General features: G+C 36.0%; 1 protein-coding gene across 6 annotated transcripts in view; it reads right to left on the reverse strand.

The window, feature by feature from the left end:
* Atm (ATM serine/threonine kinase) overlaps positions 1-23,152 on the reverse strand; it is a 106,701-nt gene that overhangs the window by 43,870 nt on the left and 39,679 nt on the right. For 4 of the 6 annotated variants that reach the window (XM_057769046.1, XM_057769047.1, XM_057769043.1 and 1 more), the window contains 14 exons: positions 22,415-22,581; positions 20,373-20,619; positions 19,537-19,652; positions 18,259-18,385; positions 17,410-17,609; positions 14,106-14,277; positions 13,453-13,617; positions 12,192-12,324; positions 11,391-11,486; positions 9,548-9,719; positions 6,518-6,659; positions 5,017-5,193; positions 3,811-3,988; positions 440-527 (listed from right to left, as the gene is read on the reverse strand). In XM_057769046.1, coding sequence (XP_057625029.1) covers positions 440-527; positions 3,811-3,988; positions 5,017-5,193; positions 6,518-6,659; positions 9,548-9,719; positions 11,391-11,486; positions 12,192-12,324; positions 13,453-13,617; positions 14,106-14,277; positions 17,410-17,609; positions 18,259-18,385; positions 19,537-19,652; positions 20,373-20,619; positions 22,415-22,581 — 2,180 coding nt within the window. Of the gene's footprint in view, positions 1-439; positions 528-3,810; positions 4,015-5,016; positions 5,194-6,517; positions 6,660-9,547; positions 9,720-11,390; positions 11,487-12,191; positions 12,325-13,452; positions 13,618-14,105; positions 14,278-17,409; positions 17,610-18,258; positions 18,386-19,536; positions 19,653-20,372; positions 20,620-22,343; positions 22,582-23,152 lie in introns of those variants that run through there. The other 2 variants (XM_057769049.1, XR_009057046.1) reach the window with 2 other exon arrangements.

Below are 23,152 nucleotides of genomic sequence, written 5' to 3' on the forward strand. Positions count from 1 at the left end.
CCTAAATCAATTCTGTCATACACAAAAATTCTAGAGATTTTCATGGTAAGTATGGCACACCGCAACAAAAGCTTTACCTTATAACAAAGATGATAAAGGAGACATCTGACTCTAGGTACTCTAAGAACTATTTAATGAGCAGCAGCAGCAGTACTGAGAACAATCTGGGAAAACAATATACTTCTTTCTCACACTCACTAGAGCATGACTTAGTCACAGCAGTATGCCTGCTGGACAACTGGGATAAGAACCGACAGTTCCCCACACTTGACCTAAGTGTTGTGCTGCATACAGATTACTAAAATATAGAAGTATCATACCCATTAATTTTAGCAGTCTGAAGCAGTTACAAATAAAAAAAAAAATCAAGCTAAAATGTAGCCAGAAGGAAGGTACAGTGCTTAGTTCCCAACCTGAGAAACAACTGTTACCACATTACCTCTTCTGCCTTCTCAAATAGTCGACAACAGCAAGCATTGTTCTTTGTGACTTTTTATCCAAACAGCATCGGAGAAAGTGCTCTGGCTCTAAAAGAAACAGAAATAGCTCTTCTGAATCTCAGAGTGATATAAAAGTACTGTCTTGTCTGTGTCCTTCTCCTTCTACACTGATGGGTGGTTACCCAAAACAAAAATGCTTCTTAATAAATTTAAATCAATTTAATTTAGCGCCATTCCTTTTATTTCAAAAGAAACAATATGTATAGCATAAACAAGAACTGATGGTGCCAATTGTAATTTGTTTCTGAAGCAGTACTTACTGGCTTGAGATGTCTTATGTGCTGGGTGCTTAGTACATTCACAACCATGAACAAATCAAGACTGTTTCTGCACACAGAACTCACTGGTTAGCCTGGAGGCTCTAATATGGTGACAAGAGGAGTGAGAGAAAGGTTGAGATTGCTGTAGAATTTATGTGAGAGTGACCTCACCTGGACTAAGAAAAGCTTGAAGGAGAAAGTAACATCTGAAGCCAAAATACTGGTCAGTGGGGGAAGGGAAAGGATGGAGTACCAGGAAAAGTCAGCAGAGTCCAATGGGGCGAGTGCAGCTCAGTTGGGAGGAGTGTTGTGCTATCCTGCACGAAGCCCTGGGCTCAATCTCCAGCACTGTATAAACTGGGTGTCATGGCACGTGCCTCTAATACCAACACTTGAGAGGTAAACACAGGAGAATCAGAAGTTCAAAGTCTTCCACTGCTATATGAGGAGAATTTGAGTTGCTGTCTCAAAAAACCAAACGCTAAAAAATGTGTACCTGAGACGGTTAGTAGTAAGTAGAGTTCAGAAGGTAGTGAGGGCATCTCAACTTTCTGAATCAGAGCTAGAAAGCAGAAAGGATGATGGTGACTGAGCAAACAGAACTGGCAAGACTAGGTACGCAGAGGGTGAGAAGGGTCTCCATGTGGGCAGCAAAGCACCATTAATTTTTATTTACATAACCGAGTTTGAGATTCATGTGATACATTCAAGTAAAGGTGTGAGACTTCCAGAAACCAGAAACAGATACAGCATTTAAGATTTATAGGAATCTACATTTATTGCCATTTCAATAATAGTTTTTTATATATGTAAAGTCCAAAATTTCATTTAAGGTAATAAAAATATTAGCTCTCTATTAGCCCTCTCTAGAGACAAAACTAGATAATTTTGCTATTAAGTGATCAGAGTATAAACATAAGTGGTAAAATTGTTTAAAAAATACTTAAGATAAACTTCAAATTATTACTTATACCTATGGATCACATATTTTTTCCCCAATTAAACATAGGTGATATATTGTAGACAGCTAACAAAGTCTCATCAAGAGTTTCTATTTTAGATTTTTTACATTATCTTAAATTATTTTTTAAAATAGACTTAATTACAATAGTTACTGTACATGTGGGCACTCAGGCAGGGAGCGCATATGGAGATCAGAGGAGACACTTGTGCAGGTTGGTTTTCTCCTTCCACTATGTGGGTTTCTCAAGACTAAACTCAGGGGCTGGTGAGATGGCTCAGAGGTTAAGAGCATCATTGCCTGCTCTTCCAAAGGTCCTGAGTTCAATTCCCAGCAACCACATGGTGGCTCACAACCATCTGTAATGAGGTCTGGTGCCCTCTTCTGGCCTGCAGGCATACACACAGACAGAATATTGTATACATAATAAATAAATAAATAAATATTAAAAAACAAACAAACAAACAAACAAAAAAAGACTAAACTCAGGTCATCAGTTTTTGGTGGCAAGGAACCTTACCCATTAAAACCATCACATCAACCCATACTTTAGGATTTTTAATTCAGCAATTTCCCCAAAATTTCATTAAGCATATTCCAGATCATTTTGATGAACAACTTCTAGTCTAATAAGATCAAAGGTGGGGCAGCCATGTCTGTGTTGATATTTGTATGTTCTTTCGGACAGGTTGTTACTCTTGAATTTAACTGAAATCATACATATTAATGAGATGCCATGTGATTTTTCACTATAAGTATGTATTCTATAATGTTTTAGTGAGGTTAAATCAGGTGTATATCTATCTCCTCAAAAATTTAAGTATAGCTGGTGGGAATGCAAGCTGGTACAACCCCTTTGGATGTCAGTGTGGCGATTTCTCAGAAAATTAGGAAACAACCTTCCTCAAGACCCAGTAATACCACTTTTGAGTATATATCCAAAGGATGCTCAATTGTGCCACAAGGACATGTGCTCAACTATGTTCATAGCAGCATTGTTTGTCATAGCCAGAACCTGGAAACAACCTAAATGCCCCTCGACTAAAGAATGGATAAGGAAAATGTGGTACATTTACACAATGGAGTACTAGACAGCAGAAAAAAACAACATCTTGAGTTTTGCAGAAAAATGGATGGAGTTAGAAAACATCATTTATAGTGAGGTAACCCAGACAGAGAAAGACAATTATCACATGTACTCACTCATAGGTGGTTTTTAAACATAAAGCAAAGAAAGCCAGCCTACAAACCATAATCCCAGAGAATTTAGACAACAATGAGGACACTAAGAGAGACTTACATAGATCTAATCTACATGGGAAGTAGAAAGTGGATAAAGACAAGATCTCCTGAGTAAATTGGGAGCATGGAGACCTTGGGGGAGGGTTGAAGGGGGGAGGGGAGAGGCAGGGAGGGGAGCAGAGAAAAATGTAGAGCTCAATAAATATCAATAAAAATATTTATGACAAAAATAAATATCAAATAAAAAATTAAGTATAATAAAAAGATAATAATTATTCTTTAGTGTGTTTTAGGAAGATTTTTTAAAATGTATGTGTGGGTATATGCACATGGAGCTGGAGTTACAGGTGAGCTACCCAATGTGGTGTGGAGAATCAAACTCAGGTTATGTACTTTCCAACAAACCAAAAGGTTTTTATATGCAATCATTATTATTATCAACTGTCACCCTACCTTGTAGCAGAATATTAGATCTTATGTACATACGAATCCAAATGTAGATATCTTAGATTATATGATTATGGGCAATTTTTTTTCTTTTTGGATAATTTATTTTTAAAAAAAACTTATAGAACCTTTATTGTCTACAAAAATACGCCTGATTTGGTGATAAAAAGTTTTTAAAAAGTAGTTGGCCAGAGGTCTAAAAATATAAAAATTCCATCATACCTCTACCATGGTACCAAACATGTGGATAAGTTTACGTTTTTATCTATGTTGTTACAAACATTACAAGCACAATGCCAGACATAGAGAATGCACAGTAAGCTGCCCTGTTATTTACTGAACCATCTTTCTCTAAGGCTGAGAAGTTTACAGTATAAACATTAACAACTGAACAGCATACCTGAATCTGAACTTGCAGGAGTTGCTGATCGGCTTGCCTGTGAGAAGTGTTTAAAACAGCTAGTGAAAAATCCTCGGACATGTGTAGACAGCAGAGTCCGCCAAGATTCATGTGTATCTTGGAGTAAGACATCATGGATCAAGTATGGTAGCACAGTCTGGCAGAAGTCAGGTTTCACCTAGAACACAGTACATGCCCACACAACTGCTTAGAGTAACACAATCCACTTAAAATGTTTACCCCATTACTGACATATGAAAAATTTAAAAATACTATGTTGGTCTACCATGAACTGAAGATAGTACTAAACACCAACCACCATCACCAAAATTGTGTATCAAGTAGTTTTTAAAGAAAATAAATAAACAGTAACGCCAAGTATGGTATCTCAGGATGGTGATAGGAGGAACAGGAATTTAAAGTCATCATTGGTTACACACTGAGACCCTATCTCAAAACGAAACAATAACCAACCAAGAAAACACCAGCAGTGACCCCTGCTCCTACTGCACTAGAGGCACATACTCTCCCAGTGAGCCACAGCCTTTATCCCCAAACATTCTTGGCTCTTTGAATTGGTTCATATACTTACTATTTGCTGAAATCAACTGTACCAGACCTTCCAATGTAAAACTCTACTGCTACCTAACTTTCTTCACTCAGAAAGCATGCTGAAGAATGCCAATTGCCAGTAAACAGGAGCTGACTTTCAGTAATACAAAAAATTTATAATCACCATTGTTTTACATGTCATTACTAATTTATTCTAGTACTTTGTAGAATTTAACTAGTATGTTGTCATCTCAAAACTAAAGTGTGGCAAAGCAGCAGTGGCACATGTCCGTAATCCCAGCACTTAGGAAGCAGAGGCAGGCAGATCTCAGTGAGTTTGAGGCCACCTGGTCTACAAAGCGAGTTCCAGGACAGTCAGAACAGTTACACAGAGAAACCCTGTCTCAAAAATCCAAAACCAAACAAACAAAAAAACTAAAGTCTGCCATGTAGTCCTGGCTAACCAAAGATACCTACTTCAATGGATTTATAGCAAATAAATGTGGATCACATTGCAGGCAGATGATATACTCACCACTTAGTATTCTTTTCAAATATGCAAATCATGATCAAATACACAGAAATTAAACAGAATGGGAAAAGCAAAGAAGAACAAAACCACAGGCTCTAAATCAGATTAATTAATCCTCTTACCTCACACATTGGCTTTAATAACTGAAGAATTTCACTTTTTATGCCTCCACTGTCCAAAAAGGCACACGTCAGAGTCTTTATCCAAAGGTCATGACTTTCACTTTGAGGAACCCACAGATTCACATCATCCAGGCCTTCTAAGATATCTTCTTTAAAAAACTGGGGTACTTCTAAAAACTAGAAGCAGAAAATCATTTCCTTGTCAAATAAATATCCATGCACAGTCAAATCTGTTTCCAATAAAACTAAGTACACTTAGACTACACCTAGGGCCTGCCATATGGGTCAGCAAGTAAAGGCACTTGCCATCAACCCTCACTGACCTAAGTCTGATCCCCAGAACCTATATGGTGTGAGGAGGGAACTGACTCTGGCACACGTCTACACGTGTAAACACACAAAAGAGAAAATAAATGCTTAATAAAAGGAGTAAATCTGAATAGAACTATTTGCCTTTTAAAAGTTAAACAGATTAGACTAGGAATGGTGGTTCAGGCTGCAGTCTCAACTATTCAGGAGCTGAAGTAGGAGGATTTTAAGTTCAAAGGCTGCTTGGTATATTAGTGAAATCCTGTCTTAAAATAAAAGTAAAATAGAGCTGGGATATAGGTCAAGTACAAGGTCCTAAGGTCCAATCCCTGCTCCAAAAATAAATGAGAGGGGAGGGGAGCACACATGTGAGATGAGGGGTTTAAACTAGGGAGCGAAACAGTAACAATATTACTGGTGCAGGAGTGAGAAACCCGAGTTCTGTTAGCTCTGTCACTTGCTGGTAGTGTGTTATACAACTCACACTCTGCCTCATCTGGCTCATCTACAAAACTGGTTCAAATCTACCATAAAAAATGATTTCAAAATGAGATTTTTACATGTTAAAAATACTTTACACTAAGCTATATTAGTAACTTCATTAACAGTTCTTACTAATTTTACTAAGAATCAAACTATGATACATTAAAATTACTACTTTAATCATGAGTATTTCCATTGAACTTAAGCAGGAAAAAAGCAATTGCATATTGCTATCACTTTCTGAAAAGAGGAATGCTTAGTAACAAGAGATGCAAAAGCTCTTAACATTATTGCAGACTGCGTTCAGCAGAACTGTTATGACATCAACATACAAGAAGGATGCTTACAGTCCTCTGATATTTATCCCAGTTGTGCTAAGCAGTAAATGCTTGTTGGCTGATCACAACATCTAAAATCATCCAGGATTGATGGTGCATGGGATCAAATGGTTTGCTATACCGGAAAAGAATTTCCCTCAGCACCAAATCACCATTTCACCATTTCTCTAGTTTATCTATTTCAATGTTTCTATCCTGCCCTAGTGAAAAATAACAAGTTCCTTAAATTCAAAAATGTACACTATGAATTTTTCTAGCGAGCAGTATATTAGTACATAACTATTTTAAGCAATTTGATATCTATAGTACAAAACAAATGTAATCATTCTACAAATAATAGGTATTCAACAAACACTTGTTATTTAAGGGACCTTTTTCCTTGATGTTCTAAAAGGCTGTAAGTAGATCAGCATGGGATCTTCGGAAGTCTTATAAGCCTCCCAGAAACTGTGTCCAGTCTTTGTAGCCAAAATGTTTTTCAAACAGGTAGCAGCAGCTGATCGAACTTTGACACTGAAAAACATCACAATCAATTTGGAATGCTATGCAAATTCAACTGGAGAAATTTAAAACTAAAATTTCAAGTATTAGAAACTTCCTATCTATAAAACTCTGTAACACTGAAGAAAAAAGCCAAAGATTTTTAAAATATTCCCTCAGTAAACATGAGTTACTGATCACTTCAGCAGCAATTCTCTTCATTCTATACAATAATGACTATGTTACAATGATCATAATTTAAAGAATTCTTAAGGGGAATTACTTGGCAAAACATAGTATCATAAATATGATGAGCCGGGCGGTGGTGGCGCACGCCTTTAATCCCAGCACTTGGGAGGCAGAGGCAGGTGGATCTCTGTGAGTTCGAGACCAGCCTGGTCTACAAGAGCTAGTTCCAGGACAGGCTCCAAAACCACAGAGAAACCCTGTCTCAAAACCAAAATAAATAAATAAATAAATATGATGAATTCACCTAAGGAAACATATTGACAGTATTTTCTCTAGTAATACAAATTATTTTTAAGATGAGGTACAATGATATCTAACTCCAAATGATAAAATTATTGCAAATATATATTTTGAAGGTACATACTCATTCTGACAAAGCAGTTAGTTGAAAATCATTAGCACTTAAAATTTCTAAAAAAAAAAAAACACAAAAACACCCCAGGAGATAGAGGGCTACAACAGTCCTGAAAATATGGCAACTGGCAAGACAAAAAAAAAAAAAAAAAAAAAAAAAAAAGCTACCAGGCCCTGAAATTAGAATAATGACAAGTTAACAAAGAAGATTTAATTCTGTTCAGGTATGCTTTGCTAATTACCCAGAAGATGACCTATAAACCTGGATTCATTCTTCCACATCTAATTCCTAATTAAATCCAACTGACTCTGTTAAAAACATATCCTGCTTCCATCCATGCCCCTCATGTTCATTATTGGTCTCCTAACTCATATGATAATTTTTTCTCCTCTGTACTATAGCAATAATTTCACAACCAATTCCTGTTTAGTCACTGTACTGATTTCTTTTTTTTGGACAACTTGACACACCTAGAGTTATCTGAGGTGATGCCTCCATCAGACTGGCCTGTAGAGAAGTCTGGGGACATTTTCTTAATTAGTGGTTAGGACCCAGGCCACTGAGGGCAGTGCTACACCTGGACAGGTGATCCTAACAGATATAAGAAATGTAGCTGACCTAGAGAGCAAACTGGTATGTAGCATTCATTTATCCATGGGCTCTGCTCTAGTTCCTGTCTTCTTCTTCTTCCTTTTTTTTTTTTTTTTTGTGGCTTTTTTGAGACGGGGGTTCCTCTCTGTGTAGCCCAAGCTGTGTTGGAACTAGCTTTGGTCATCTCTTAAAGGTATGTGTGTTTGTTGGCTTTAATCTTCTGCCTATCCTCTTATAATCTACCATGTTTCCATTACCGATTTAATGGACCTTTACTTTTTTATTATCGTTGTTTTTGTTATATTAAACTGGCTGGCATGGATTCTTTCCTAACATTTTATTATATAAATTTTCATATATACAGTAAAGGTGAAAAAATTTACAGGGAATATCTGTATGCTTACTGTGTAAATTTTTGCATTGACATTCTTCTTCCATTAATATTTTACTGCTATCCTTTTTTAAAATCATGTTCCCTAACTTTCCTACCATTGTTAATCCTCTGAACTGAGCCTCCCACAATGGTAATGATGGGGTGGACAAATAAACCAGTTAAGTCAATGACTAAATAATGAGAGAGCTGGGAATATGGCTCAGTGATACCTCGGATGTGTAAGGCCCTGGATTTAGTCCCCATTATTGCAAACAATCAATAATAACAGTACAATAAATAAGAAGTTAATAAATAATGAAAGGAAAGTAATCTGACAATCAACAAGCTAAAATACTGACTGTATCTTAAAATTTTGTTTTGAACAAGAAATAAAATAGTAATAGAAAATTCTATTATTTCAAAGTTTTGGTGGTTAGAAAGCTTTTGCTCCATGGATTATTCTAAAAGACTCAAAATAAAGATTAGCTTGGAGGAACATAGCACCCTGGTTTTAAAATATCACAAAATATATTATTCTTTACATCCCTGTATTTAATTTGTAAGGGTGAAGGCGCATGACACCACCATGCTTGTAGCAGTCAGAAGACAACTTCCAGGACAAGGCTGTCTCCCTTTACCATGACTTCTGGGGATTAAACTCAGGTTGTCAAGTTTGATGGCAGGTGCATTTTATCTGTTGAGCCATCCCTCCAGCCTACACTCATGATTTACACTGTCTGTGTGGAACCACCTGGCTGTTTACTTATTCATCCTTTGTCTAACTTAGTCTCACTAGATTTAAAACAGACCTTACTCTTCATCACCATCAAGTATCAGGAACAAAGGGTATTTAATCACACAAATTAATAAAGAAACTTAATAAAAAACATACAAGATTTTTTTAATGTAAGAACTTGAAAGTCGAGAGTAAAGAAATGTCTTAGTGGTTAAGAGCACTCATTGCTCTTGTAGAGGACCTGGGTTAGATGCCCAGCAATCACATGGTTTCACAATCACCCAACTCCAGTCCAGGGTATCCAATACCCTCTTCTGAGTTCCGTGGGCATCAGGCATGCATGTATATACACACACACAGGCCAAACATTCATGTACATAAAGGAAATATAAAAGACTTAAAAAAAGAAAGAGAAACAGAAAGAAAGGAAGGGAGGGAGGGAGGGAGGGAGGGAGGGAGGGAGGGAGGGAGGGAGGGAGGGAGGAAGGAAGGAAGGAAGAAGGAACCAAGGAAGAACCTGCAAGGTAAAGTGGTAAGTGAAGCATTAGCATAATCTTCCTGAGAGCCAGATTTGGTTTCGGTTTCTGTAATTCAATGCAAGGTGTGTAAGTACTCACCTATCTTCTACCAGTGTATTGTTCAGGGTGGTTAGCATTATCAAAGTCCACTGAAGTTCTTTATCTTCGGGTAACCCAAGGGCTTTGGTATACGATGTATCTTTATTATGCTGTACAGCTATAGTAGAGAAATCCAGAGGACCTATTTCTCCCAAACACCTTCCAACAGCCTCTACATATAAAAACTTAATTTTAGTACAGCCATAAGTAGAAGGATATACAACACTTCCAATTTAAAAAGTATTAACACCATTTTGTCATGCTTCAAAGATTTCAGTGTCTTCCAACATTAAAACACATCAATGTTGTAATATATTTTTTTCTCAGAGGTGATAGAAAATAAGTTAACAATTATAGTAACAGAATATTAAAAGCACAAGTATTAACATGGCTGATACCATATAAAGTGTCAACCTTAAAACATTAAAAAAAGGAAATCCCGGGTATCACACATATATTATTCATAAATCTTAAACATCTAATTCAGTGAAAATGCCATCTATAATCACAGGCATTGCTTCCTTTCCACTTTGCACACTTTTCAGTTCTTTTTCTTGCTTGACACTCTGGTTAGAACTTCAATGTAGTGCCGAATACAAGCAGTAAAGGTAAAAAATACTTTTCTAATTCCTGATGTTAGAGGAAAGATTTCAGTCTATTACCACTAAATGAGGCACAAAACAGGATTCTTCTTGTGTGTCATGCAAGAAAGCTACGTTGGGCTCCTGGAGCAAAGCAGCTTTACGTCCAGAAGCAGGACAATGAACAAAGATGTTAATTCTGGGGGCAGGGGAAGACTCAAGGGTTCTGGTAAGGTTCAATTTCTGAATCTGGGTGGCAGTTGCACAGGTATTCCTTGATTGTATACAAATGTATGGAGCGGCAGGCTGCGTTCCGGCCGCCCCAGCTCCCACATGGCTAGCTTATGCCCCGAAATAATTACACGGAAACTGTATTCTGTATTCTTTTAAACACTGCCTGGCCCATTAGTTCCAGCCTCTTATTGGCTAGCTCTTACATATTGATCTAACCCATTTCTAATAATTTGTGTAACACCACAAGGTGGCTTATCAGGAAAGATCTTAACCTGCGTCTGTCTGGAGTGGGAGAATCATGGCGACTGCCTGACTCGGCTTCTTTCTCCCAGCATTCTGTTCTGTTTACTCCGCCTATCTAAGCTGCTGCCCTATCAAAAGGGCCAAGGCAGTTTCTTTATTAACCAATAGATACATGACCCTCCTCCATCATACAAATACTTTGAACTAGGTACATTTGGTCTGTATTCATGTCTATATGTAAGACACATTTCAATAAAAACCAAACTAAAAGCAAGTATGCTAGATAATCGTCTCCAGTGGGAACTAAGAAAGTGCACCAACAGCTCTTACACTCCCCATTCTCAGTAAGGCACCACTGCCATGCCAGTTTCCAGCCAATGTTAATCATGTGACTTTCCATTCTAAAACCACCAAATCTAAATACCTACACTCAAGGAAAAATCTAAATGGTATTTTAAAAGATGTGAGTTTAACCATCCTTCAGAAGCATTCCTATTTGCTATGTACAAAATAAACCAGTATATAAATATCTCAGAAGTTTACTAAGCAGAGATTTATAATATTCCTACATCTTTATAAGGTGTTTTAAAATTAACATTTATACACTATTAATGATTACTGCTAACTTTATCTTATAAGCATATCTAAGGAATATGAAAGGTGGGTATCTAGAGTTACCTGCAGAAACATAACTTAGTAAACCACCCTTATTTCTCCAGTAAATCAAACAACAAGCTTACACTTACTCTGACTATACTAAAGAAGACCATTCACTTAATCATTACCTAAAACTTCTCTTTCACCAGTCTGGTTCACTGCCATCTTGGATAGCTGCAACAAGCTGACAACCAGCTTCACCACAATGCCATCCTGTGGGTTATCTAGAAATAGTTTAGAGAAAAGTGCTCCAATTTCCATAAGGACTATATATATATATATTTTTTTTTTCAACACATATGCCCAAACTAGGACATTTTAAGAGATCTTAAATCATAAATGGATTTTAAAAATACAGATAGAATTCTGAAATATTGCCACATGAAAATGATTAGCAAAATTTACCAAGCAGACAGAGAAACAGCTTGAACAAGCTAAACAGAAAAGTTAATACCTTACCAAAGTCACAAATGATGAGAAAAATAAGAACCATTAAACACAAAAGCTAGCAGGGACCTTGCTTAGTCTGTTACCATACAGTATTCAGAACTTAGCACACACTATACAGTGGCCTCTCTGCAATGATGTGAATATAAATGACAATGGTGGCAATCTAACCAAGAAGAATATACAAAAGAATATCTAAAGAAGAAACAGGAAGAAAAAAATTCATAATGTTAAAATTAATACCCAGAAGCAGCTGTAGAGATGGCTCATCTGTTAAGAGCAATTGCTGCTCTTGCAGAGGATCCAGGTTCAGTTACATATATGATCCAGGTTCAGCACATATATGACAGCTTACAACCATGTTTTAACTCAAGTTCCAGAAGAATCCAATACCTTCTTCTGGTCTCCATAGGCACTGAAGTTATGTGGTGCACATATATACATGCAAGCAAAACACCCATTCACATAAAAATAAATAGTACCCTGAGATGCTCTCATAAGATCTAGTATCTCATCTTTATGTTGTTCCAGTTGTCTTCGAAGATCCTTCAATCCTTCAAGCCTGGTCAGTGGAAGTGGATTGTAAGCACTCACAGAAAGAAAATGGTTAATTTCCTAAAAGATAAAATCAACTTAGTATTAGTTGAGTATGTACTGGCTAAGTGTGAAAAATAAAACAAAAAAATAAAAAATAATAAACAGTGTCTATAGACACTGAAATACAAAACAATACATTTCTTCTTCCACTTTAGTTCTGACGATGTTTTAAGGTAGATAAGAGTCTCTTATCTACATTAGATGTCAAAACAACAGACTCTAAGACTACCACAGCAAGCAGTTCAATTTTTATTTATTTACTAGTATAACTTGAATTTTATATCTGAATGCATTAAATGTTTACAGATTTATATATAGTCTAATACAATGATTTTAAATTATAACATTTAAAAGAATACAGACATAACTAAAATTTATAAAAGATTAACATGCTAAATATCATCACTAATATAAACATTATTAATCCTTAAAGAAAAGGGCAACGATTTTCAAATATTAATGAACCATAGGACCTTATTGTATGAAAATTAATAATATTTTGCATCATATTCTTTGAATATTCAAATTCATCTTAGTCAGAGCTTTGATATCCAGACATTAAATACAATACAAGAAGATGCATAAAGATCTGTTTTGCCAGGCGGTGGTGGCGCACGCCTTTAATCCCAGCACTCGGGAGGCAGAGGCAGGCGGATCTCTGTGAATTCGAGACCAGCCTGGTCTACAAGAGCTAGTTCCAGGACAGGCTCCAAAACCACAGAGAAACCCTGTCCCGAAAAAAACAACAAAAACAAAAAAAAAACAAAAAAAAAGATCCGTTTTGAAGGGCTGAAGAGAACATCCGGGGGTTAAAAGACATGGTTGCTCTTGTAGGGGACCTGTGTTCAGTTACCAGAACAAATGTCAGGTGGCTCAGAACTATCTATAACTTCGGCAGCAGGGGAATCTGAAAATTTCTTCTGACTTCCTTGAGTACATGTACATATAAGATATACACACAGACATACAAATTTAGAATATATATGTATATTTTAAAGTATTTAGATTTTATTTAAGAAGGTAAATCTCATGCATTACTTTTACTACAACATAAAGTTTTCTGTCTATCAACAGAGCATTAAAGGTTTTAAAAAAAACTACTGCCTATATTGTATAATACAAAGTTATAAACAAAACTTTTATTACCTCTAAGAGTGAAAAGGGTCCTCCACTATATTTGATTTTCTGCTGAGTAAGCCGCAAATTCTTAAAAACAACATGGTCAGGAAAAGGATCCAAAAGTTTAATCGTGACAAAGAGGTTTTCATTGTCCTTGTTATCTATCACCAAGTACTTCAACAGGTCCAATACCTAAATAATAACCGGGGGGGGGCATTAATTATATTCAGAGAATTAAAGCCCATTAATTATATTCAGAGAGTTAAACAAACAAACCTCTGCTAACCTAGAAATGAACTAATGGTATGTGTGGTACCCAGCTAATGGTGTGCATAGCTTCAAAAACTAAAATACGTACAGTGCTACACACAGCGGGCATAACAAATAACAGGGTTAACTGAACATTTTATATGGGTTCTCACAATCCATAACTGTGGGAACTGCTAGTTCTACTTTGGACTACTACATTTCAGTGTAATAGACAAAACTAACAGATTTATTAGATCAAAATTACCAATGGTTAGGTAACTGATTTCAAAGATTAATTTACTAATAATGTCTTCCCCACCATTTATCAAAAGAACATTCGCATTAAAACTACACCAGGCAAACTAACGGCATTCAATTCCTAAGAGTTCATTTATCTCAAATAGCCCTCTGTAGATCAACTGGTAAATTACCTGTTCTTGAACCTCCGGATAATCCACAAGTGGTATAAGTGTGCCAACAATGACATGAAGATGGTTTTCTAGGGCATCCTTACAGTGAGTTACAGCTGTATGGCAAACTTGACTTAACAGATTACAACAAAGGGAAAAGCTATGCTTTGATACATCTGTGAAATGAGAAGGCCTAACAGGAAAAAAAATTAAGAAAAAATAACAAGGTCTAAGAAACTATTCTGAAATAATACTCAAATCATTTTTAGTCAATGTCTCTAATTCTGACATGGCTTGACAAAGTCACTTTTATATCTAATACTTCAATGGTTACAATTCAGAAAAAAAAAAGCATGTCAGAAAGATACACAATATACAATCCTATTAGAACTACCGGAAAACAAGAAAATTGCAGAACTCATTTAAGTAAGAGATCCAGGAATTACTGCAAGCCAGCAAGCACTGAAGGACAGTCCTAGCAGGCATTTTTGTAAACAAAAGTCTTTACTCTTTCTCTCATGTGTACCCTATCCCCAGTACTTTTGACAATGCTCCTGATAATCAAATAACCGCTGAAAACCCAAAAGAAGGAAAAGAAAGCCAGGCTGCACTGAATACTTACAGCAAGAAAACCCTAAGATAAGAGCTGGTGTTCAGTAAAAATAAAATAAGACAAGAAGGAAGGGAGGAAGGAAAGGAAGGTAGGAGGAAAGAAAAAAGAAGAAAATGAATAAAGGACAAACAAGGCCGGGATGATGGCTCAGCGGATGAGAGTGCTTACCTTGAAAGCATGAGGATCTGACTTCTAATTTTAAGCATCTATACAATGAGCAGGCATGGTTGTTCATATCTATACTATAGAACTAACTGTGGGCAAGGAGCTTGCTGGCCAGCCAGACGTGCTGAAATGGCCTGGTTCTCACTGAGTGAGAGAAGCTGTCTAAAGCTAGAGGAAGACATGGCATGTCCCACTCTAGTCTCCATATGCATACCCAGATATCCAACATGCATGGAGGAGCATTCAGAGTCAAACCTTAGGGAAAATCTGATTTCAACACTTAACCTCATTATGTACTGAAGCGGTCAGATTTTATTAACAAAACTGCAAACCCTACAAAGAAATAAAGCATGAAGTATCCAGAGTAAGAAAATCGAAACATTTCGTGAAGAACTTGAGATACTGGAGTTACTAAACAAAGAATTCAAAATAATTTTAAAATTTAATTAAAAGTTGAGAATAGAATGAAGGTTACCAAAGAACAGAGAGTGGAGATATGGAAGGATGGGGAAGAGATCTGTGGGCACTAAGTCACAGCTCGGGAATGAGACATTCCGGTGTGCTACAGAAGAGGATAACTGCAGATAACTGTAGATCAAAAAGCTACAAGAAAGGATTTTGAATGCTTTCATCGTAACAAAAGGATGAATGTTTTTAAATTTACACTCTTTGAAGATATAAAAAAATGACAAACCTCTGGAGCTATATATAAAAAAAAAAGCCGGGCGGTGGTGGCGCACACCTTTAATCCCAGCACTTGGGAGGCAGAGGCAGGTGGATCTCTGTGAGTTCGAGACCAGCCTGGTCTACAAGAGCTAGTTCCAGGACAGGCTCCCAAACCACAGAGAAACCCTGTCTCGAAAAACCAAAAAAAAAAAAAAAAAGGACAAGGACAAGGCCAAATGAACTTATGAGAGACTATTCAGAGAATATATGCCTGTAGCTCTTGTTATTTGAAAGGTCAAGGAAAGAGAAATTGCTGAACCTAGGTGTTTGTTTGAAGGCAATTCAGCAAAGCCCTAACACTTTAAAACAATTGATAGTCAATAATAAGGAAAGAAAAACTAACTTAAATAGCTAATTTGAACAAGTCAATAACAAGTAATGAGACTAAATAAAAAGTCATGCAACAACAAAGTCCAGGACCAGATGACATTACTAAATTGATAATGGTTTTTCTCAATTATTCAAAAATTAAAGACAATTTCTACTAATTCATTCCACTAGACCAGAATTATCCTGACACCCAAACCACAGAAGTACATAACAACAACAACAAAAAAAAACCCTGCAGGCCAATATTCCTGATAAGCATAGATACAAAAGACCTCCCATAAAGTACTAGCAAATCAAATTCAACATCACACCGCAAAGATTGTACAAGATTAGGTGGGGTGCATCCCAGAGATGTCAGGATGTTCAACATATACAAATCAATAAAAGTGCTAAACCATATATCAACAGAATTAAGAGTAAAATCTATGACTATCTTAACAGCCAAAAAAGGAATTTGAATAAATTTAACATCCCTTCATGTGGGGGAAAAATCTGAACTAAACAGATATTTTAGGAATATACCTCAATAAAATAAGAAGTCCAGAGTTAACACAATGGACAGAGAAAAACTGAATAGTTTCTCTATCATTTTTAAAAGGACAAGAGCTTCTCTTTCACTTCTATTTCAAGACAGTGATAGAACACATAGGAAAGAAAAGTAAATTGTGTCCAAACTAACAGAGAAAACTCAAATCATCACTATTTGCAGGTAAACTTAACAGTTCCACAAAGAGACCCACTAAAACTATTAAATGTATTCAGTAAAGTGCAGGTTATAAATTCAACATAAAACAATCAGTAGGATTTCTTCACAATGATAATGAATGAAATGGAAAAGGGTAGGGGATCTCATTTATAACAACCACAAAAAATTTTAACCTGAACAGAAATAATCTCTACAAAACAAAAACAAAAAATGTATTATATATTAATGAAAGAAGGTAAAAAGGAAGAAATCCTTTAATCATTATTAAAATGCTCACTCTACCTACACAAAGCAAAATGCAATAATATAATCCCTAAAGATACCAATGATTCCTTAGAGAACTAAAAATAAATAAAGAAAATTTCCAAGATTCAAACAGAATACACACACAAATCTCAAACAGCCAAAGCAATTTCGAGTGAAAAGAACAAAGCAAACGTATTAGACTACTTTTGATGACAATGACTTGGCAAAAACAGAATGAGATTATCATAAAAATGTACATAGAGAACAATGAAACAGCACAGTGTTCACCTACAATCCCAGGATGCAGGAAACAGATAGGTATCCTCAGAGCAAGCTGGCTAGACAGACCAGCCATACTGGTGTGCTTTGGTTCCACTAAGTGACCATGACTCAATGAAGCAGGTGAAAAGCAATTGAGAAAGATGCCTAACGTCAACTTCAACTCTACTTGCACTCATGCCCAACATGCGCTGCTTGCACACATGAAAGACCAGCACACAAAAAATATTGCTAATACATCAGTCCAATCTATTACTTACCTTTTATTAATATAGTGAATCAATGTGTAAATAACATCTCGAAGAACAAAGGCCCAAGCACCTCCCAAGCTGCTTTTTATATCTCTCAGTAATAAACTAACAAACAATTGATATATTTTAAGAATTCTGTGCTTTTTATAGACATTATTTGTCTCATTTGCTTGTTCACAAATGGCCAGAAGAATTTTCTGATAGGAATCCTACAAAATAGATATACATATAGAAAAAAAATTTTAAATCAAATATATTCAGCTACAACCAATATAGTTTATACTTTACTAAATGATCACTTAGATATGGGCTTGACATCACATGCAAAATATTTTATTAAAATTGTTAAGAGTATTTCACTTTTTAAAAAGTTGCTACATTAGTTATTAGAAAGTAAACTGAAACTTAATAGATTACTATGAAGCAGTAAACATATTCCCTGAGATAATTAATAAGGCAGGGTCATGAAATCCTGGCCTGATATATTTAGTTAACAATAACTAACATACTAAAATACAACTTGTAAATCAAGTGTTTTCCTTTTTTAAATTAGTCAAGTAAGTTTTCATGCTTATTATCCCCTGGATATATTTAGATTTTCTTTTTCTTTTTTTTTGTTTTTGTTTTTGTTTTTGTTTTTGTTTTTCGAGACAGGGTTTCTCTGTGGTTGTGGAGCCTGTCCTGGAACTAGCTCTTGTAGACCAGGCTGGTCTCGAACTCACAGAAATCCGCCTGCCTCTGCCTCCCGAGTGCTGGGATTAAAGGCGTGCGCCACCACCGCCCGGCTATATTTAGATTTTCTAGCTAAAAAGGACTTTTCTTATCAATTATTATACTAATAATGTAACATGTACTTACAGGAATTTTAGAGAGAATTTCTAAAATGCTTTTAAACTTGGTTTTATGACAGTTGCTGATGTAGGCAAATGTTGCTTTAATAACATGTGATGGAAAATATGGTGGATTAGGAGCAGGATCCAAATCCCTAAAGAAGAAAAAACAATGTAGGTATTTTAAAAACAAAATTAGAAGAGTGAACTTCTAAAATGGAGCTTTAAGTAACTCCCAAGTTAAAAAACTGGCTTCTTATTGAAACAATATATTTTAAAATCACAAACAGTAAAACAAAGTTCACATATGAATCAGACTTAACTTCAGATGGATTTGTTTAAAACAATGTTTATTTAACCTTTTATGATGTTAATGGCAGCCCCAGAGTCAAGCCTTAGCAAAACTTCCCTTCAGGTCTGATTTACAACTCTACATTAGAGTATTGCAAGACCAATAGTATCTTAAACCAGGTGACACATTAGATTAGTAACATTATTTAGAATACAATTTTAAACTCTAACTTCTTTCCCAGCATTAATACTAATTTATATGCTTAGCACAGTAAGCTTTTATAAAAATTGAGTATTTTCAGCTGGGCACAATGGTGCAACCTTTAATCCCAGCACTGGGAGGCAGAGGCAGGCAGAGATCCTTGAGCTTGAGGCCAGTCTCTTCTATAGAGAGAGTTTTAGGACAGCCATCACTGCACAGCAAAACCCTAACAAAAACAAAACACAAACAAAATATTTTGGGGACTGGAGGGATGGCTCAGCAGCTAAGAGCACTGACTGCTTTTCCAGAGGACCCAGGTTCAATTCCTAACACCTACTTGGTGGCTTACAGCTACAACTCCAAGAGGTGTGGGGTGTAGGGGGTGTACTAATGCCCCCTTTACAGCCTCTATGGGCATAACATGCACGTGATGTATTGATACTCATGCAGGCAAAACATCCATATGCAAAAAAATAGCATTTTAATTTATTTTTTAAAATTGAGAATTTCAAGTAGCTTACAATCAAGCCAAAAAAGTCACTCTAATATTCATATACAACCAACTGATTTCACAGCTAAAGAGCACCACAAAGAAAGGAGGCAGAGAAAAAGGCAAGACATGGCTAAGAGAATCAGTAATAAAACACATCAAGAAAAAGTCACAAAAGGAATTATGTAACTCAATGCTTAAATACCAAGGGAAGAGTGAAAAGACTGGGTTTCCCCAAAAAGGCAGCTAGCTGCAGTGAAGGAGACAGGTGATTGAGGTGACTCTTATACTACATATGCTAGCTTTCTATGGAACAGGCTTACCCTGAAAAGTCAGCGAGGTTAGTGCTTTGACTAGCATCAGAATCAGTTGTTTCATGGAATGTCATCAGTAACTCCACCACAATCTCTGGTAAATTACTAATGAATACTTGATCAATCTGCAAGGACACAAAATTAAAATATATTAAACATTTTTATATGTACGATTTTTACAACAGCACTAAGGGTCTGTATTAATTCCTTACTTCATAACTATAAAAAAAGATAACCAAGCCCAAGTTCTGCAAAGAAAACCTCTATATTTTCTTCTACACAGCCAATCCATAGACCAAGATGAGCATAAAGAAATCACAACAAATCAACTCTCCTTACTTCAACCCTTGTATCATACAGAATTATTTTAACAGAATTTGGATTTCACATTAAATTTCTAAAACTGGAAGTTCTCCAGCTAGCAAAGTTCCATAACTTACGCTGTTCCTCGATTTGCATTTTACTTTTTATTCATCTGTTAACTCTTTAATAATCTTAACTATTAAGAAACCTTTGTGAGGCCCTGAGATGCCCTGTACTCTTCTTTCGTATCTGGTGACAGTATCACTTTTCACCACCAGCTGCTAAAATAATGACTGTGAAAAAAGTAAATTTCTCACCAATCTGCTTCTGCTACAGGCAGGCTCACGAAGGGCAGAAATTCTCTAGGAATGGCTGCCAGCCAAGGCAAGCTGTTACATGGATGTAGGGCTATAAGTCAGGTAGCCATATTTACACAGCAAACACATTACCAAGTCATCACCCCAAGTCTGATAACCTTAGACTTTAAAGCTTACATCTTTTATCAGTAAGGGGATAACAGTAGATAAAAAGTGAAGCCATACCTGTTTTCCTAGTAAGTCTTCACCTTTAAGTATATCATAGACTTTGGTAGCAGTCTCCCTCTTCTGTATTATGCTGCTGTCTCCTGTGCCCTCATAGGCAAAGTAAGGAAGAATGTGTACAAGAATCTTTGGAAAGCAGTCTATCAACAGACTTTTCCAGCATTTCTGAATCTGATTAGCAATGGACTTCACCTCATCAAACTCACTTCTAATCACCAAATGTGGAAACAAAACCTTGTAACAAGATCTGAAAATGTGTAAGTTTAAAATTTAGGTTACAAATGTTTTCAAAGTAAAATTTTACATTAAAATAACAAAATATGCTGGGCGGTGATGTCGCATGCCTTTAATCCCAGCACTCAGGAGGCAGAGATAGGCGGATCTCTATGAGTTCGAGGCTAGCCTAGTCTACAGACTGAGTTCCAGAACAGGCTCCAAACCTACACAGAGAAATCCTGTCCCAAGAAACCAATAATAAATAAACAAACAAACTTACTTTTATATTTTAAATTATTTATTTATTTAAAATTTTACATATGCAAGTGTTCTGCCTGGTGCCTATGGAGACTAGAAGAGGGCATTGGATCCCTTGGAACAAAAAGGGCAATGGATCCCTTGGAAAAGAAGTTACAGAAAATTGCGAGCTACCATATGGGTGCTGGGAATTGAACCTGGGTCCTCTAGAAGAGAAGTCAGTGCTCTTAACTGTTGAGCCATTGCTCCAGCCCCTAGATCATTAAATACTCTAATTCTCATTTTATAAATGGAGAAATTAAAGATAAGAAAAATATAAATAATAACACACACAAAAAAAGCACAACTTCTATTTTCCCTCGCTTTTTCTGAGACGATAGCACTCCATAGCCCAGGCTAGCCTGGACTATACTTATATACACACCATGTTGACCTGTAAATTGTGGCAATTCTCCTGCCTCTACCTCTCGAGTTCAGGAACTATAGACACACAGTATGCACCACTATATCCAGCTAAGGAACTTTTATTTTTTACCCATAATCAACTTGATGCTTGATTATGGCAATGGTAATGGTAATATCAATCAAAACTTAATGTAAGGTCAATGGTAATACAATTTATAAATTCAAAGAACAAATATGAAAGTTATCGCAAAATATAATGGATGATAAAAACCATCAAATGTACATCTATCAAAAAACATTTTTTTTAAAAAAAATACAGGATCCTCTGTAGTATAGGCTGGCTTTGAACTCCTTATGTAGCTGAAAATGACCTTGAACTACTGAGCTTCCTTCATCTATCTACCTTCTGAGTGTTCAGATTATAAGTATGTACCACTATGCCTGGTTTATGTAGTCAGTGTTGAATCTAGGACTTTGAGTATGCTAGGCAAGCACTATACCAACTGAGCTACATCTCAGCATTTTTCGATAAGCTTTGAAAATTCATAGAAATAATGATTAAAGGGGCTGGAGAGACGGCTCAGCTGTTAAGAGCATTGCCTGCTCTTCCAAAGGTCCTGAGTTCAATTCCCAGCAACCACATGGTGGCTCACAACCATCTGTAATGAGGTCTGGTGTCCTCTTCTGGCCTTCAGGCATACACACAGACAAAATATTGTATACATAATAAATAAATAAATATTTTTTTTTAAAAAAAGAAATAATGATTAAATAATTCACTATCAAGCAATAGGAAAGAAAAGGAAATAACTACCCCACTAGTAGTTTACCTTTGATTATTTTCAAAAGTAAATCAAGATACATAAGACACTATGTACAATTCAAGATAAATAAGATAGCATGTAAATATATCTTATATGTGTAAATCAAGACACATAAGATATTACTACAGCTTACTCAATGACACACAACTGATTACTAATATTGCTACCAACAAATCCTACGTTTTTGAACTAAAAGCATACATACATCCTTTGATACAATCTCACTATGTCTTTTTTCTTTTTAGTAAAAAACCAGGCAACTTCCTACCTGTAGATATGGATGTGAGAGGTGGGAGGAGGGTTGTCAAACACTACTGCAAACAATATATATAAACCTACCCATAGAAATCCTCAATACTTGTGTAATTTAATAAAATAAAAGGAAAGGAAGATAAGTTGTATTCAGTATCTTGAATGTTCAGCCATTCCGAAACCAGATAATCTAGATGAGAAGTCATAAAGTCTTCTAAACTGCACCCAAAAGATTCGGAGACTTTCTCTAAAACCTGCACAAAAGGAAAATGTGATGTTTAAGGAAATGAAACAATCATTATCTCAGCTTGCTAGTATTTAAACTGTATTTGTAGCAGTCACTTAATATTTTTCTACCCTGACTTCTTTATCAATGACAGGGGTAGTAATAAATGAGAAAATGGAAAATGTTACTTACTATACATTTGCTGGAGCAGCATCCAGAGCACATAGAAAACCCACAATAGACATTAAATAAATAATAGCATAATTTTATATAGCTGACTATATCTCAAAGAAAAGTCTAAGGGAAATTTAAATATTTTCTCCTTACATTTAAATTTCTAAAAATCCACTATAATAACAAAAGTAAAAGGTTAATTCATTTAAGACCAGTTCCCTATGACCTACAATAAAGCTTCATGGAACCCATGCTGGTACAAAGTTAACTGCCCGTCAGTCCACATTTACCACATTAAACCTGCAACAAGAACTTGTAGAGGGTCTGAAGAACAGGGAGAGCCACCACAGCCTACAAACGGGATGTTATGCTTGCAATGACTGAGCCCAGGCCACTTTTCAAAATCTAGCCTAAAAGCCACATTG

This window comes from Chionomys nivalis, chromosome 4 (genome assembly GCF_950005125.1).
Source record: "Chionomys nivalis chromosome 4, mChiNiv1.1, whole genome shotgun sequence".
Taxonomy (NCBI): Eukaryota; Metazoa; Chordata; class Mammalia; order Rodentia; family Cricetidae; genus Chionomys; species Chionomys nivalis.